We start from the raw sequence: 18,150 nt of genomic DNA, 5'->3' as shown, positions 1-18,150 counted from the left end.
TGTCAGCCTCATCCTGTCCTGCCTGTGCTCAGGGCTTCTTCACCGAAGTCTTTCCAGCTCTGCTCCCAGGGTGTTTCAGTGCCTGAAGCCAGATACTTGTGAGAGGCCTCGATGAGTCAAGCACTTCCTCACACCAGGCACCTCACTGGTTGTTGGCCCCACGGGGCGGGGGGACGGGGAGGGAAGGGCGGTGGCTGTCCTTGGAGCCGGGCCCACTTCCCACCACCTCCCTAAGGCAGGTCAGTCAGCACCAGGTCCACAGGGACTTCCATGGGGACCGGCCACTCAGGGAGACAGTTAGATTTCTTTATCGCCATGGCTTTGGCAGGCACTGGGGCTGATGTTTCCGATACAAACGCAGATGGTGTATGCAGAGAGATTGGATTTTGTGCATGTTTTGGTGGGAACTGGAGATTAGCTTGAGTTGAGTATGCAAATACCGTGTTTTATGGGCATTCGAGTAGAAATGTCCAGCAAGACATGTGGGCCAGAGGTCAGGCGAGGGATGTTAGAATGATGTGAATATTACCTGTGTAGAGGTTTGAGTCCTGAACCTGTGAGACAGCTGAGTAAGGACGTACAGGGACAGGGGAGAGGGTGCAGGACAGCTGAGGACACTGCCACATGGAAATAGTCGGAGCGGAAAGAGAAGCCTCACCGGAGAGATGAGCACGTCACCAGTTTATTTAACAGCATGTCCTCTGTTATCTAGAAAGAGACAGCTACAATGGATCAAACAGCGTTTCAGAATGACTTGAGAATTTTGAGCATAGTTTTGTACTAACAACCTTAACTCATCGAATGACCTTGCTGTGTTCTCACCCCAACCTCTTGCTGGCAGGTGGAAGAGGAGATCCAGACTCTGTCTCAGGTGTTGGCCGCGAAGGAGAAGCACCTGGCGGAGATCAAGCGGAAGCTCGGCATCAGTTCCCTCCAGGAGCTCAGGCAGAACATTGCCAAAGGGTGGCAGGACGTGACGGCGACGCCTGCGTAGGTCCCCTGGACCACACGCTGGTCTAGAGAGCTAAAGGGTGCCTTTGCTCCTTTAGTCTGGGGAGGAACTAGAAAGGCAATGAGGACGATTCTGCGGTTTTCTTTGTACTAAGCAGGGCACTTTCCCCTAACTCTCAAGCGTACCTCACTCTCCTGTGACTGGCCTTCCAGGCTGTTGAAGGGACTAGAAAGAAAACCAGCCTCAGCATGAGCCGAGGAAATACCATTTAAGTTCCAAAAGTGTTCTGTATGGACTTGCCAGATCCGCACACGTTTAGTTCTCAGAGTAACGGGATAGAGGGGTGGTGAGAGAACCCGAGACCAGGAGATGGGATCAGGGCAGTCGTGAGTCACATACCTGTCAGAAAGGGGGAGGCAGGATCCTTCTGCCCTCCTCTCTGCTTCCCAGGAGACTTTCGGGTCACCACCTCTGACACGTGCTGGCGGCAGAGGCCCACCCCTTAATCTTTCAGTCATTTCGAGCACGTGATGCGTTTTGTTTCCCACACGAGGAGAAGCACAAGTCTAGCAATAGATTCCGAGCTGTGCTCTCTGTCACCTGCATTCAGTCCCATCTGCTGAGCTGGGGACCCGCAGCAGCAAGGCCCACTGATCTGACATGACTGCACCGGGTGCCCACCCTCGGGGCCCCCTTTCTACCCAGACTTGGTGGCAGTGGGTAGACACGCAGGAAACAGTGACACTGCGTTTGTTTTTCATATTGATCGCGAAAGGCTCGTTCTTTCCTATAATGTGGGTTCTGGACCCCTTTGCCGTGGGTCCCGTATCCTTTTGTTTTGTTGGTGTTTTCCCCTTTGCAAATCCCTGGGGAGATGAGAGAGGGAGGCGGTGAGTCATACCTTCGTGTCCCCGCAAACAGCACAGGCAGGTGTCACGGTTATTCTAAATATCAGACCTGGAGGTTCTCTGTGGAGCGTCCACCAGCCCTTATCTGGTGGCTCTGCAGATGTGCAGTGTTCCAGTATTCTTTATGCTCATTCGGTGCATTTGGGTGATGAAGTGCACGTGGGCCAGCCTTGCTTCGGCCCCTTTGTTGGGAGGAACTTGTAGAAGGTGTGTGAGGAACTTGACTTCATCTTTGTTTTGTTTGGCTTACCTGGCAAAGGCGAGGAGGGTGAGAGGTGTCCTTTCTTCCAGGCTCTGGCTCGTTGTCATTGTTGCTCCGGGACTACTTTTGGCCCTCGCCCTGACTGATGGCCCTTCCCAGGCCTCTGTCCTCTGGTTGTCTGGGCAACGCAGAAGGCTGTGTCCGCAGTGATGGTTAAGGATTTGGATGCCGTGATGAGGACGACCCGGTGGTTAGGAAGGATTTTAGATGTCCTAGAAATAAAGGTTAGCTTCCTTTTCTTTGATCTGTTCTGTTCTAATTCCATACAGATACAAAAAGACATCTGAAACCTTGTCTCAAGCCGGACAGAAGGCATCGGCTGCTTTTGCATCGGTGGGATCGGTCATCACCAAGAAGCTGGAAGACGTAAAGTAGGTCCTGTTTTTTCTGGCTCGTTCTGTGGCTGAGGCAGATGGCAGTGTGCTGTGGTTGCCTCAGTGCCCCGGCTCTGGTTCCTGGTGACCCTGGATTCCGTGCCAGGGCAGCAGCATGCCTACAAACCAGGGCCTGCAGGTCCCCCAGGCCTGGCCCCCTAACCATTAGGTATAGTGTTCACAGTAATCTCCTTATGAATTCACTTAAGGTTCTTGAACAATTCTGGTTGTGAACTTTTGTCCTTTGAGTCCTTCCTGATCAGATGGAGTTAGTATGCCCCTTGTATGCAAGTTGTAGTCGTGGGCCGAGCCTGGTGTCTCCCTGGGGGTGAGTCCAGGAGCACCAGAGCGCATGTGTGGCCTGAGACCTGCCTTGCCTCTCCATGGTGTGTTTTCACACAGCGGTGACACGGCACCACACTCACTTGTGCATTGCTGTGCACTCATTTATAAGCCGTATCTGTGTTCCTGCTTATGCCCAAACCTTGATTTTGCACTGTTGCTTTTTGTTTTGCATTTCTGTTTTAGTTGAGTCTGCAGAATTTCCCTGGCCATGTTGATAAACCCGCTCCCCGTGTGTGCCCCCACCACGTGGATTAGGGTAGCACTGGAAAGGATGGATGTGGCTTGAATTGGCTGCACTTCTGTAGGCATAAAAGATTTGTTTTAAACACAAAACCCTTAGATTGCATGACTCTGTGCTTTTCATTTGTGGGGACAGATTTTACAACCAGAATTTTGTTGGCTGAACAACTTTGGCAATCCGGGTATTAGCCTTTGTACGCAGAACGCCAAAGAACTCGCTCTTCGTATCTGTTCTGCCGTTGTCCTGAGCATAAGGTGGTGAGCGCAGCGTCCTTGAACCTGCTCACGATGTCAGACCCCTCTCACGCTCTCGGCTCCTGTCGTGCTGACTCAGCTGGGTGGCGTTTCAGAATCCAGCTCAAACCTGACTTTGGAGAAGGGGGTGATTTCATTGTTTTAGATTTACCCGAACTTCCTTTCTTTTTTAATGCTGGCTCTGGCTTCTTGCAGATTGCAAGCCTTTTCCCACTCCTTTAGGTAAGGAGCGTCCGCGCCGTCAGCGGCTCAGCGGTCGTCTGACGCGTGTGCTTCCTTAGGTTGTGGTGCCGAGTTGGATGGTCGTGTTCGTCCGCTGCCTGACTTTCTTGCGTTTGGAATACTTTTCTCTCTGGTGCTGTTCCTGTCTTTAAGGGAGGGTTTCTTGTAGACCATGGGTAACGAGTAAATGAAGTGTTGGACATTGTGGTTCCAGGGCTGTGCATATGATTTTGACATTTCTTTTTCACTTTCATTTTTGTAAAGAAACATCTCTGCCATGGCGTGCAGAATCCCTCCCTTCTAACGTCTGACTTGGTTTGTGTGGTGCTTTCATTCCTTTGGTGCCCTCGTGAGGATGTGTCTGCCTGTTCCCACGTGCACTCATGCCGGCCCGGCTCACACTGGCAGTCTCTGTCTCCTACAGCGTACCCGAGTGTCTTTTACGTATGTGGCAAAATATACATACGATAAAATGTGTGTATGGTAAAACACACATGAGATAAAATATACTAATACTCTGCACTTTTTAGTACCTGTTTTACTAGCTTAAAGTTTTTACTATTTATTATTTCTTTTCCGTCGTTATATTTTTTAACAGTGCACTCAGGGACGTTTCCCGGGCGTTAAAGGGAAAATAAAGTCTATTGGGCCAAAAGGGAAAGCCCATCAAAAAGACGTCAGGCCAGACGGTGCTTTCCAGAAGGAGCCACCACGATGCTGAGGGCACCGCTCGCCTTCCCGTATAGATGGCTGAGCGTTAGGCAGGAGGCCAGGGTGGAGGGGTCCCCAGAGAGCAGGCGGAAGGCTGAGTGGTCGCCATCTCTGTCCTGCCATGTGAACGGTCTTCTCGATCACTCGCTATCCAGCTGTTTGTCTCCTTAAGCAAACGGGGACTTAGGGCTGAGGCCCTTCTCTCCTAGGGACACAGCCCTGCAGGTCAGAGTAAAAGACAGGGATAAATGAAGTCTAAATATTGAACCATCCAAATCTAAAATTGTGCTTTAAAAAAGCAAGAAGTCAGTGATAGGAGGGGATTCTGTATCTTCAGTGTTCAATTAAAAATGGTCTAAGTGATAGAGACTAAAAAAAAAAAAATACAAAAAGTCAATGAAACCAAGAATTGGTTCTTTGAAAGGATAAACAAGATTGATGAACCATTAGCCAGACTCACCAAGAAACAGAGAGAGAGGACACAAATAAATAAAATCAGAAACGGAAGTGGAGAAGTAACCACTGACACCACAGAAATACAAAGGATTGTAAGAAAATACTATGAACCATATATGCCAACAAACTGGACAATGTGGATGAAATGGAAAAATTCCTAGAAAAATACAATTTTCCAAAACTCAATCAGGAAAAATCAGAAAACCTGAATAGGCCAGTCACAACTGATGAAATAGAAGCAGTAATCAAAAAACTCTCAGCAATAAAAGCCCGGTCTGGATGGCTTCACAGGGGAGTTTTACCAAACATTCAAAGAAGAGCAAACACCTGTCCTCAAACTATTCCAAAAAATCCAAAAGGAAGGAACACTTCTAAGCTCTTTTTATGAGGCCAGCATTATCCTAATTCTAAAACCAGATAAAGACACTACACAATAAGAGAATACAGGCCAATATCCCTGATGAACATAGGTACTAAAATCCTCAACACAGTTTTAACAAATTGGGTCCAGCATTGCATTAAAAAGATCATGCACCATGACCAGTGGGATTTATTCCAGAGATGCAAGGCTGGTGCAATACCCACAAATCAATAAACATGATACATCACATAAACATATGGAAAGACAGAAGTCACATGATCATATCAAAAGATGCAGAAAAAGCATTTGACAAAATCCAATACCCATTTTTGATAAAAACTCTCAGCAAAGTGGGAATAGAGGAAGTATATCTTAACATGATAAAGGCCATATATGACAGACCTACAGCCAACATCACACTGAATGGGCAAAAATTAAAACCATTTCCCCTCAAAACAGGAGCAAGACAGGGATGTCCACTTTCACCAGTCCTGTTCTACATAGCACTGGAAGTCCTAGCCACAGAGATCAGATAAGAAGAAGAAATAAAATGCATCCAAATTGGAAAGGAGGAAGTAAAACTCAGTATTCTCAGTTGACATGATATTGTACATAGAAAACCCTAAAGACTCCATAAAAAAAAACTACTAGACTTAAAGAATTTGGCAACGTAGCAGAATACAAAATTAACACCCAAAAATCGATGGCTTTTTTTATATACCAATAATGAATTCTCAGAGAAACTAAACAAACAATCCCTTTTACCATTGCAACAAAAAAATTAAGATACTTAGGAATAAACTTAACCAAGGAGGTAAAAGACTTGTACTTGGAAAACTATAGGACATTGAAAAAAGAGATAGAGGGAGATATAAACAAGTAGAAGAGTATACTTTGTTCATGGATTGGTTGAATTAACATAATTAAAATGTCCATACTATGCAAGGCAATCTATAGATTCAATGCAATCCCTATTAAAATACCAACAGCATATTTCAGAAATCTAGAACAAATATTCCAAAAATTTATATGGAACCAAAAACAAAACAAACATAAAAAACCAACAAACCCTGAATAGCTGCAGCAATCTTGAGAAAGAAGAACAAAGTTGGAGGAATCACAATACCAGATAGCAAGTTATACTGCAAAGCCACTGTAATCAAAACAGCCTGGTACTGGCACAAGAACAGGAATATAGATCAATGGAACAGAGCAGAGAAGACCCCAGAAATTGACCCAAACCATTACACTCAATATTTGACAAAGGAGGCAAGAGCATACAATGGAGTCAAGACAGTATCTTCAGTAAATGGTGTTGGGAAAATTGTACAGCTACATGTAAAAAATAAAACTAGACCACCAACTTACACCATACACAAGAATAAACTCAAAATGGATAAAATACTTAAACATAAGATGGGAAACCATAAAAATCTTAGATACCAGACATATCTTGTAGCAATATATTTACTGATACAGTTCCTAGGACATTGGAAACTAAGGAGAAAATAAACAAATGAGACTACATCAAAATAAAAAGCTTCTGCACAGCAAAAGAAACCATCAACAAAACAAGAAAGCCCACTGCATGGGAGAACATACACTGAGTGGCCAGATTATTATGATCTCTGAACACATAATAATCTGGCCACTCAGTGTATGTATGTATACACACACACACACACACACACACACACATTAGAGGCCTGGTGCCTGAATTCGTACGTGGGTGGGGTCCGGCCAGCCTGGCCAGGGGGAGGGGACATGGGCGGTTGGCTGGCCTGCCTGCTGGTCGAACTCCTGGTCGAGGGGACAATTTGCATATTAGCCTTTTATTACATAGGATATACACTGAGTGGCCAGATTATTATGCATTCAGAGATCATAATAATCTGGCCACTCAGTGTATTTGCCAATGTTACATCCGATAAGGGTTTAATTTCCAAAATTTATAGGGAACTCATACAATTTAACAAAAGGAAGATACACAGTCCAATCAAAAAAATGGGCAAAGGACCTAAATCGACACTTCTTGAAAGTGGACATACAGATGGCCAAGAGACATATGAAAACATGCTCAAAGTCACTGATACATCAGAGAGATGCAAATCAAAATGACAACGAGGTACCATCTCACACCTCAGAATGGCTATCATCAACAAATCAACAAACGACAAGTGCTGGTGAGGATGCGGAGAAAAAGGACATACAGATGGCCAAGAGACATGAAAAAATGCTCCAAGTTACTGATGTATGCAGTAGTGAAAAAGAAGACTCTCTTACCCTTTGAGACAGCATGGAGAGACCTGGAGAGAATCATGCTAAGTGAAACAAGTCAGAGAAAGACAAGTATCTCATGATCTCACTCATATGTGGAATCTAAGTAACAAACCGGTGAAGGGAGTGGAGCCAGAGACATGGAAGCATGGAGCAGAGAGCGGAATCTCCGAGGGAAGGTGGGGAGGGAGGGTGGGTGGGTGAGTAATCAACCAAAGACCTTGTATGCATTTATGCATAAACAATGGACACAGACCATAGCGTGGTGAAGGCCTGGGGGCGTGAGCTGGGTTGGGGGGAGGCTGGAGGGTGTCAATGGAGAGGACATGTGTAATACTTCCAATAATAAAGATTTTTAAAAAATGGTCTAAGTGCTCCAGGTAGCTGTTTCGACAGTTTTATCTAAAGCTATGTGAGTCCTAATACATATTCAGTCCCATCATCCATCCTGCAAACATCCAAGTGGCTGTTGGGGGCAGGTCCAAAGCACAACCACTCACCCATCGTGGTTCCTTTGGGGAAGACACCAACATCTTGGGTGGGTGGAGCCGGGAGGAGGGTGGGGCCTGGCAAGGAGCTGGGAATGGAGAGCTCTGTTCCTACCTGGTTACCAAACAGTGTCTGGTGTGATCAGAACACAGACCTGAAAGCATGTGGCTCTGGAGAAATGACGTCTCGTCAGGAGGAGCACTGCTTTTGCTCTCCCTTGGGAAGAGCCAGCAAATGCACGCAGGCGCAGCCCCGTGCCGCCTCGGCGCGTCATGGAAAGGCACCGAGCGTCGCTGCTCCTCTCCAGCGCCATGCGCAACCCCTTCTTTCATCTTTCAGAAAATGTTACTGAACGATGTGCTCCTCCATTGCCAGCCCTGTTTTTAATAACCTATTGCATGCCAGTATGTGCGAGTTAGAGTAAGGCTTTTGGTTAAAACTTGGAACTGAGAGAAATAAGATTATCTTTTGAAAGCTAAATTTGATGATTCTTACAGATTAAAACTTGGGGAAAGTTATTTAAAAAATAATTTCTAGTCCAAGAAATCCTGATTGTAATCAGATTTAATGTGTTTTCTATAATAGAAAACATACCTAACAGGAAACATATGTAAAGAAAACCACATCTTTTATTTATTTTATTTTTTAAATATGTTTTTATTGATTTCAGAGAGGGAGAGGGAGAGAGATAGAAACATCAACGATGAGAGAGAATCATTGATCGGCTGCCTCCTGCACGCCCCCTACTGGGGATCGAGTTTGCAACCCAGACCTGCACCCTTGACCGAAATCGAACCCAGGACCCTTTGGTCTGCAGGCCAGTGCTTTGCCCACTGAGCCAAACGGTTAGGGCAAAACCACATCTTTTAAATCAATGAGTCGCAGAGGCAAATACAGGCCATGTGCCCCGAGGACCTGCAGGGAGAGGGAGCTGGGATAGTTTCACTCGCAGCAGCAGGCGTTTTCTGGACGTAGGCGCCCTGGGAGAGGCCGGTTAATCCTGTTAAGTCCCCTTTGTTCTGGCTCACCCAGAGGACAGTGGCAGGCATCTCAGTCTGGAGGAATTGTGGGTATTCTGCCGAATGGAATTGTTAGGCTCAGCAGCAGTTTTTATTTTATGTTGTCAATCAATAAATTAGCACTTGGGATTTGGATATCTGTCTTAAGCCTCGAGCGGGTGTGTGAGGAGGGGGGGAGTGCGGGGGCGGGGGGGAGGCGGAAGGAGTGTTAGCCTGGAGGCCCTCTGGGGACAGCCAGCTTTCCCCGGTGGCATGTTCAGATCCAGCCTCTCGTTTGTTTACCTTCTACATATATGTGCTCAGCACTGACTCTTGCTTTAATGTTTTGAGAAAAAAAAAACATTAAACCACCCCTTGGTAATTTGTCTTTATTTCCAAAGGAGATTTTCTTTTTAACATGTGTTTCTTTATATAAACCTGTAGCTATTTTTTACTTGTTTTGGGCTCCTCTGCATTCTTGCAGCTGGCACCTGGTCCCCAAAATGTCTTCCTGGACATTTGAGCTCAGGTATCTACCACTGACCGACAGCAGCTGAGTGTCCTGACCACAGCCTCTCCGGACAAGAATCCCAGTCGTCTGAGCTCTTTTTTTCCCATTCAGTCCAAACAGTTCGTAGATCATCAGGAGGTTAGCTGTGGTCCAGGTGTCATGTGACGCTGGCCAAAGTGCCAGTGGCAGTGTGGCTGTAGGTAGCTTTTTTAGGGTCGCAGGAAGGGCCAGTAACATCTGGAGTCCTTGTACTGTGTTGATTTTTATTAATTTTCATCCTTCAAATATAGATCCAACATCAAGCAGGCAAAGGATTAGCAGATTTCTCTCAGAATAGATTCCCACCATTCTAGGACAGAGAGAATGCTGAGCTGTGTGCATCTTTTCCTGTGTTATGAAGACATTAAATCTGAAGATGTCCACGTGGTTAGTTTACTCATTATCTTGACTACACCAGCTGCCAGCATATCTTGATTTATATCAAGATCGTACTTCATATTATTACATATTAATGCAAAGCTAGATCTGGGGAGCTGCACTGGAAACACGTTGTCAGTTGTAACAGCTGAGTCTTTGAGAAAATTAAATCACACACACACGAAAATTTTAAAAAGAATAGAGAATTAATACCTTAAATTGTCCAATTTACCCAAAGGAAATTATTGACCAAAAATGCTGTCAGAGTGTTTGTTCTAAGCCGAGTAACAGCATCCACAGGATTTAGCGACCAGGAAAGGCCATCTTGTGAGGTAGCCTCTGTGGGAGGCGGCTGAGAGGAGGCGACCTTGACCCTGAGCCGTCAGTGAACGCATTGCCCTTGAGTAAGAAGTTGGTCCTAGTCAAACAGGGGCCGAATGTTATTTGAATGGCCATAAAGAACATTTCATTTAATTGATATGAAGTACAGTGTCTCTTACTGGAAAACTGATATGACTGCTACCAAGGAGGCATGTGTACATCACTTAACATCACCAAATAGGTGATTCGCTTTGAACTTTCCTGTTCTGGTGACAAATATGTAGGAGAAAGATGGTCGAGGAGCCCTCCCTGGCCTGGCTTGTATGTGTGTATACCTGTATGTGTGCGCACTGATTTTTGAGGGGAGGTGGTGAACATTAAATTGGGAGTCCCAAAGACCTGGGTTCCATTTTTTTAAAAAAATACATTTTTATTGATTTCAGAAAGGAAGGGAGAGAGAGATAGAAACATCAATGATGAGAGAGAATCATTGTTCGGCTGTCTTCTGCACGCTCTCTACTAGGGATCGCTCCTGCAATTGGGCATGTGCCCTGACCGGGAATCCAACTATGACCTCCCTGTTCATAGGTCAACGCTCAACCACTGAGCCAAACCGACTGGGCGATCTGGGTTTCATTCTTGATTCCGCTGTAACCTTTGGTGAATCATTTACTTCTGAGCCGGGTGCTTGATGCCTAACAGATCCAGGTGGAAACAATTTCCACGTGCTGTAAACATGCAAGATTGAATTGTTGGCTGTTAACTACTGGCTCAGGAATAGAAGTACATATTAGAGTAACTTTGACCCCCTCCACCTCAAAAAGTAGATAATTCTTCACAGTGCCACAGGAACATGCTTCTAAGAGCCGACTTCTGTTTATTTTATCATGTCTCATCACCGGTGTACTAACTTCATTTTTCTCTTTTTAATGCTGCCTTAGTATTCGCTCCATTCAGCATTCAATTAGCATGCCCGCCATGAGGTAAAGTATATTTTTACAAAGTGTTGTTGGTCTCCTGCTTTCTTAGTCTTTGTTGAGATGATCACCAGGAACTTTCTGAAGTAGAAGCCAGAGGTCTCCCTAAACAAGCCGCTGCTTTAGGCTCTGGATCAGTTTTCAGCTGCTCCTCCTATCACGATAGGATGGGTATGAGAGCTCCATTAAATGCTGTGATTTATTTAAAAAAAGTTATTTGTTTTATTTTGTAAATCTATTGTTTTATATCTGAAATCTGTTTCATTGAAAATATGACCACGACTCATCAAATAAACCCTTTCTTCTCACGAATGCCGGTGCCGGACCTCTGTCCACCGTAGCTTAGTCACACTCCCCTTTCTCCACCCTCCGTTTCCAAGTCCCTCGTCCCACGGGGACATTTGGAGCCACCCGTGACTTAATTCTGTCCTCTCATCAGGATGCCCTTGCAAATCCTACATGTTAGGGCCTCACCTGCCTCCCTAGAGAGGCAGGTGGAGGGTCTCCAGCAACCTCTTTGGCTTAACCGTCCGTGGGCAGCAGAACCACCTGGAGGGCTCTTGAAGGGCCCCTGCTTGCCACCCCCCTAGAGTTTCTGGTTTTGTCAACCTGAGAAGCCGCATTGTGAACAGGTTGCCTGAAGCTACTGATGCAGCTGGTCTGGGACCACACTTTGGGACTGGCCCCCCATTGCCACTGTGGAAGGAGGAAGGCCCCGTCCCCTCCCTCACCTTCATCTTGGTCACAGGAAGGATATTCAAGGTTGGGTGGATAGTAAACTGCCGTCATCCCGATGGGAGCGACCAAGGCACTGCGACCCCCCCGGATGAATGTGGATGGGCATGAAGGCGTGGGAGGGGCTTTGCGTGGGCACAGAGCTTCTGCCACCGGAGCAGCTTTGTGAAGAGGCCGAGCCAGGTTTCTGGGCTCCTTCCCCGTCTATTATGAAGGCCCCTGGGAAGCTGATTCCTCTTACGGGACCGCCTCCGGTTGGCCTGTCCTGCTTGATGATGTGGATTCACACAGGAGTCGTGCCAGGCAACGTGTGGATTTAAACACGAGTTCTAGAGCGTGGTGCCTTAGCCAGACTAAACTGGCCTGGCAGGGACACGTGGGTGGGGGAGTGACAGAGTTGGTGTGTTACCTGACTTGTTTTGTTGTCGCACGTGCACGTGACTATATCTCCATTTGTGTGTCTTAGACCGGCTTTGTCCTGGGCCGAAGGCATCACTGTAGAAATCTTAGAATAGAAGTGGACAGTTTTCCACCTGTGTGTGCGCCTGCACACCTGTGGGGTCGACAGAGATATCTGTTCTTTCGCTGAGAGTAATGGCAAGAGGAGGACAGTCAACTAATGATGTTTTCAAAATTTGTGGCTTTCTTTTTTTACTATATATATATTTTCTCTCCATAGAAACTCCCCAACTTTCAAATCATTTGAAGAGAAGGTTGAAAACTTAAAGGCAAGTAGAGAGGTGAACATGGTTTTTTTGTTATCTTGTTTGCTGTCTGAACTCTCTTTGGTGTGGGTAGATTACTATTTTTTAAAATATTTAAAGAACTTTAATAACTTTATTATTTACATGATTAATATATTTAAGGTGATCAGTTTTAATCAGTGTTCTGAATGTTTTGAGTGTATGTTGTAGCATGGTAGCATCCTAAATGCTGAAAAGAAATGTGTAATTTCTTAGAGTCAGCTAAGTTTGTGTTTCATGATATCTCTTCCTTTTTGAACTTCTTAAAAAGTCTAAAGTAGGGGGGCCCAAGCCTGCCGGAGGGGATTTTGGAGACGTCTTGAATTCGACTGCCAGTGCTAGTGCCACGGCCACGGAGCCTCTTCCAGAGCAGACACGGGCGGGCCCGTGAGGTCCTGCCTGTCCCCACCACTGCCAGATGCTGCCAGCGAGACCCAAGCACATCTTGTCAGCGTTCATCACCGTGAATTCCCACCCCACGTGCTTTCGTTTAGCCTTATGTATTCCTTTGACTAAATAGTCTGTGGGTTAAACAAAATAAAAATATCTTCACCTCTGCCCCTGGGAAACACCCTTCACTGTGCCTTTCAGGCCCTTGACGTAGGAAGCACCGTTACACAAACACAGGTGGTACCGGGCCCTCGCTAGGATGATTGGAGAAGAGGCAGGCTGTCAGCACGGCTTTCCTGCTTTCCCAAATCGCTCTGCATCTGGGGTGCCAGTTTGGTCTTTGTCTTCTATATGATTTTCTTTTCCTCCTTTTTCAAGCCTCTGTATGTTTGATTTCTAACTAAAACTGCTCCTTTAAGTTTTCTGAATCCTGGTTATTAAAAGTCTTGGCATAATTTCCTTCACCTCCAAGGGAAGAAATACCAGCTGCAGACATTGTGGAGTAGACATTGTTTGGGTGTGAGGTTATCTTATATCTTGGGTGTCTGAAGACAGAAGACTAAGTACATCAGCTCTACATCCCACTAGTTATCTATATATAGAAAAGCCTAAGCAACCGTTAGGACAGAATGACCAGTCGACTAGTCACTGTGACGCGCACTGACAACCAGGGGGCAGACACTCAACGCAAGAGCTGCCCCCTGGTGGTCAGTGTGCTCCCACAGCCAACCTCCCACGTCCGGCCAACCTCCCATGGTCCCTCTCTGTGGCTGGCCAACCTCCTGCGGTCCCTCCCCCTATCTCTACCCCCGGCCAGCAAGCCCCGATGGGTCTGGCCCTGATTGGGACTGGGCAAGATGGCCTCGATCGGCCATGATTGCCGGCCAGGCCTAGGGACCCCACCCATGCGTGAATTCGTGCACCGGGCCTCTAGTAGTTTTATAAGTGACAATATGTACAGTAATTCCATCTCCTTAGTGACTAGAGAGTGGGACCCCCACATCCTTGTCACCATTTGTGACAGTAGTCATTTCAGTGCCCTGGTTCTTAGGCCACTTACATCACCCCGTTTGTCACTGGATTAAAGTTGTGTTTCACAGTGTGCAGGACAACATTCTGAATCAAGCATATTGTATTATCAGTAGGTTGATATAGGAACACTCTCATCAAACAACAATTCAAAAGCCAGAAGTTTTTTAGACCTAGTTACAGGTAAATATGCTAAAATCAGTCACATTAGGGAAATCATTCCTGTCTTCATTTAATTCATTTCCCACCATTTAAAAATAAGAAGCACACAGAGTTATCTAATATAATTTGAACAGATTTTATACTAAGGGGTTGGTGATAACTCCACAGGATTTAATGCATTAATAAAAATCAACTCACCATTTTCTACTGACATGTTTTCAGTGTGTTAGAAATTATTACATGATTCTGCAGACGCGTGCCCTGCTTCAAACACTGTGTGTCAGGACTGAGTGCACCAAATACTCTGGAAGGAACTGCATGGAGGCATGTGCTCTGTTAATTGTAACAGCTACTGATTCATCACCACTACCTTTTCCTTCTGCTGTGTATGGTTATGGCTTACAATGTTGTATTTGTTATTTATCAAGTTGTGATAGTTTTATTATTGTTTATGCCCGATGTTAATTGCCAAGCTTGGCGTGACCTACAGCGTTTTTAAAAAGCATGGCTAGATTTACTTTGACAGAAATTACCTTAGGAAACCACATTTGAAAATACACAAGTGTTGACTGTTCTAAAGTTACATGCTGCCCGTCTTGATTATCAGAGTTTGTTAGCACTTAAGATGCAATAGGAACCCTGTGCTATTACGTGTAAAAAGCTTAATAAATTCTGTGTGCCAATAGTGTAGGTCTCGATATTACTATGAGACCAATGGTCTGCAAACAGCTTGTTGTATTAAATCATTAATGGGTGTCTCTGCTTTAAATCATTGCTTAACGGGATCAGGCTAACATAAATTATTTCCTTATAGAGGATTTAAGGCGAAGGTCATTGCAGCATTGTCCCAGAGGAGTAGATCTGTAGAAATATGTTTCTTCTTTAAATAGAAATATTGTGGCTACTTGGCATAACTGTTAAGTTATATTTTTCTACCAACTATGTCATCTTTAAGTTTTTTATCACAATATCTTTTCATCATGTTGTTTCTTGAGCATCCTGCCATTACTGTCTTTTCAACAAGGCAAAATGGAGTCAGATGGCAATTTTTTTAGTTACGTGAAATATCCTCAAGTCTCTTTAGCTTATGCAGAGAAGGGATAGAAATGGGGGTAGAAATGGGCTGGGTGTGTGGGGGTATAGGCAATGGCTGTGAAAGGAGAAATCAGAGAATCACTACACTTAATCTAAAATCGATTTAATCTGCATAGTAAGTTGCCTCTTAAACGAAGTAGTCAAAAATAGGGGGAGGGTGAATTTAGAAAAAGAGAGATGGATTTAGAAATATTATTCAAAGTGGTCTTTGTGAGGATTCCACGTTATGAACGCACAGTTCCTCTGTTGTGTTTTGTGTTTGACACTAAGAAAACAGCAACTTGAGAGCAAACTCTCAGATATTCAAGGATTCAAGAAGCTTCGGAGAAGAAAATCACCTCTGAAGTGTCCCCTTCTTGCAAAGGAACTGTCCTTGGTTTATGGAGTTTGTGGGAATAAACCAAGAATTCTTACGCTGATGAAGCCAAAGTAATCACTGGAAGAGAGAACTCACTGGATTATCATCTTGGTAACTCAAACTACTGAAATAGAGAAAAAAGCATGTTTAATTTGGGATCACCATTTCTGGATCTGTTAATCAAGAAATGCACACTGTCTATTTTTCTTTTGTATAGCATTTGAAAACAATAAAAATTCTATACTTTGGGTTTGGGTCTTTTTGTATGTATCTCCTGAAAGGTGGGACAGCTTCTCTCCAGTCCCTCCACATCCTGGACATGGAGAAGCACAAGCAGCTACCAAACAAAACTAAATCAGTGAGTCCAACTGGAGGCTGCGTGCTGTCCACCCAGAGCCTTCGCAGGTGGACGTGTTGTGTATGTGCCAGAGGGCGTGCTGGGAAGGCCCTGTCAGGATCACATCTAGTTCTCTTTTAAAATAATTTTATTGAGGTATAATTGACATACCAAAATGGCTCAAATTTAAATGTACAGCTTAATGTTTCAACACACACATACATTCACCAATTCACCAATTCACCACCACAATCGAAACAATGAGCAATATCCATTGTCCCCCTCACCAGTTTCCTATGCCCTTTCATTACCTCTCCCTCCTGCCCCTCTTCTCCTTAGCCCATCTCCAGCCAGCCCTTGATCTGCTTTTTGTCACTCGTTTGTTTTCTAGAATTCTTTATATATTGGATCATATTATACACATTTCTTTATAGCTCTGAAAACCCAGATGAGAAACCATAATTTTGCCCTGAGGAGACATTTGGCCACTAACTAGTGATTGTCCCATTGTGATTTGATTAATTATAGGGACTATGTTAGGTTACAGTGAATATAAAGCAGTATCACTTAAAAAAATTTTTTTATTGATTTCAGAGAGGAAGGGAGAGAGAGAAACATCAATGATGAGAATCATCGATCAGCTGCTCCTGCATGCCCCCTACTGGGGATTGTTCCCTTGACCGGAATTGAATCCAGGACCCTTCAATCCATAGGCCGACACTCTATCCACTGAGCCAAACCAACTAGGGCAAGCAGTATCACTTTTAAGTAAACCTGCAACCTTAGGTTTCACAATTTTCATACTGTCATTCTGAAATCCAGATGAACCAAAATAAGGTAAAATAACTCACTGAATTGGTAAGCCACCCGAGAGGGTCTGCATATGCCTGTCACCTGCCAGGATTTCATATTTAGAGAAATGGCTATAAGGCAACTAAAATTCTTGCCAACTCTCACGTAATTTTGATGTTACTTAGGTTGGCTGGTAGTGGTTATTTTAATGTGGTTTTCCTAGAATATAGCAAAAACCAATTTTGTTGTTTGAATATTTTTAAGTGGGTAATATTTTAACACTCCATTTCAACGTGCTTTAAAGTCCCCCCTTGGTTTCTAGGCTTGAACCTCTGTTCTTTTCAGTTTGCTTATTTCCCAGTATTCCCTTTTTCCAACTCCTTAAATGTTATACCTATCCCCACTCATCTACATGAACTCCCTAACAATCTTATTCATCTCTGGCTGAAGAGACTCTTGAGATACTAATATCTCCCCATTGTATGGCTAGCCCTATCCTTTTTTTCCAGGTTTTCATGCAAGCTTAAGAGGCATGCATCTCTAATCCCCTCCTTATCAGCCACTAGTAGTCACTCTACTGAGCTTCCACTAAGTGTTGGGCATTGTATGCTCATTTCCCTTAATATTTTACTCAAGGATGTGGCAGCATCACCTTTTCATAGATGAGATCACAGCCAGGGGATGTGGAGCCAGGACTTGAACTATTTTCTATTCACTTTCCTTGCCATCGGCCATGTCTAATGTTTTTACAAAGCATACCAACTACTTGCAAGCGATAGGGGGGAAAGGCCTATATAATAAAGAAGGTGTGGTTCAAGGGGAAGAGCAGGACCAGAATCTCCGGGTGCCATGAAGACACTGCATCAGAACTGATGCTACGGTTGGTGCTTGAACAGGCAAGGACCATGTGCAGATACCTCCTTGCTGACATGCCCAGTCCTCCCATTTGATGCTCTGATGCTGTACCAAAGGCAGAGAACTTAGCATAACTTGAAATTAGCTGATACAAACTCACTCACTCATATATTAAAAACTTGAAGATTTGTCCCAAAATACCTGTTGTTAGAAGCCTCAAGGAATTTATCATCTGGCTGAGGCAAGACAGGAACACAGTACATCTGTTATTTAAGAGCTGGGATATACTAATCCCATTTATCCAGTAGATACTGATGTAGGAGGTTTACACACACTTCCTTACATTTAACACAGGGTCTAATAATTTGGTTTTACCAGTGAGGGAATCAAATTAACATTAAGTTGGGTTGCCTGTGGTCAAGATTAGTCCAGACTAGAATTAAAGGTTCTTTTTATATATTTTTTTTATTGATTTCAGAGAGGAAGGGAGAGGGAGAGAGAGAAACATCAATGATGAGAATCATTGACTGGCTGCCTCCTACACGCCCCCCACAGGGGATGGAGCCCACAACCTTAGC

General features: G+C 44.6%; 1 protein-coding gene across 6 annotated transcripts in view; it reads left to right on the top strand.

The window, feature by feature from the left end:
- The window catches only part of TPD52 (tumor protein D52), a 73,378-nt gene extending 57,542 nt beyond the window's left edge, over window positions 1-15,836 (top strand). The window contains exons 3-8 of one of the 6 annotated variants that reach the window (XM_080646935.1): window positions 842-990; window positions 2,392-2,493; window positions 3,532-3,558; window positions 11,041-11,082; window positions 12,491-12,539; window positions 12,826-15,836. In XM_080646935.1, the coding sequence (XP_080503061.1) occupies window positions 842-990; window positions 2,392-2,493; window positions 3,532-3,558; window positions 11,041-11,082; window positions 12,491-12,539; window positions 12,826-12,945 (489 nt within the window). In that variant the 3' untranslated portion in view covers window positions 12,946-15,836. Of the gene's footprint in view, window positions 1-841; window positions 991-2,391; window positions 2,494-3,531; window positions 3,559-11,040; window positions 11,083-12,490; window positions 12,552-12,825 lie in introns of all 6 variants that reach the window. The other 5 variants (XM_080646934.1, XM_080646937.1, XM_080646936.1 and 2 more) reach the window with 5 other exon arrangements.
- Window positions 15,837-18,150: the final 2,314 nt, after the last annotated feature.

Source organism: Plecotus auritus, assembly GCF_963455305.1.
Source record: "Plecotus auritus genome assembly, chromosome: 11".
NCBI classification, from domain to species: domain Eukaryota; kingdom Metazoa; phylum Chordata; class Mammalia; order Chiroptera; family Vespertilionidae; genus Plecotus; species Plecotus auritus.
Note: the sequence above shows the minus strand (reverse complement) of the source record. Positions and strands in the feature narration are given on the sequence as shown.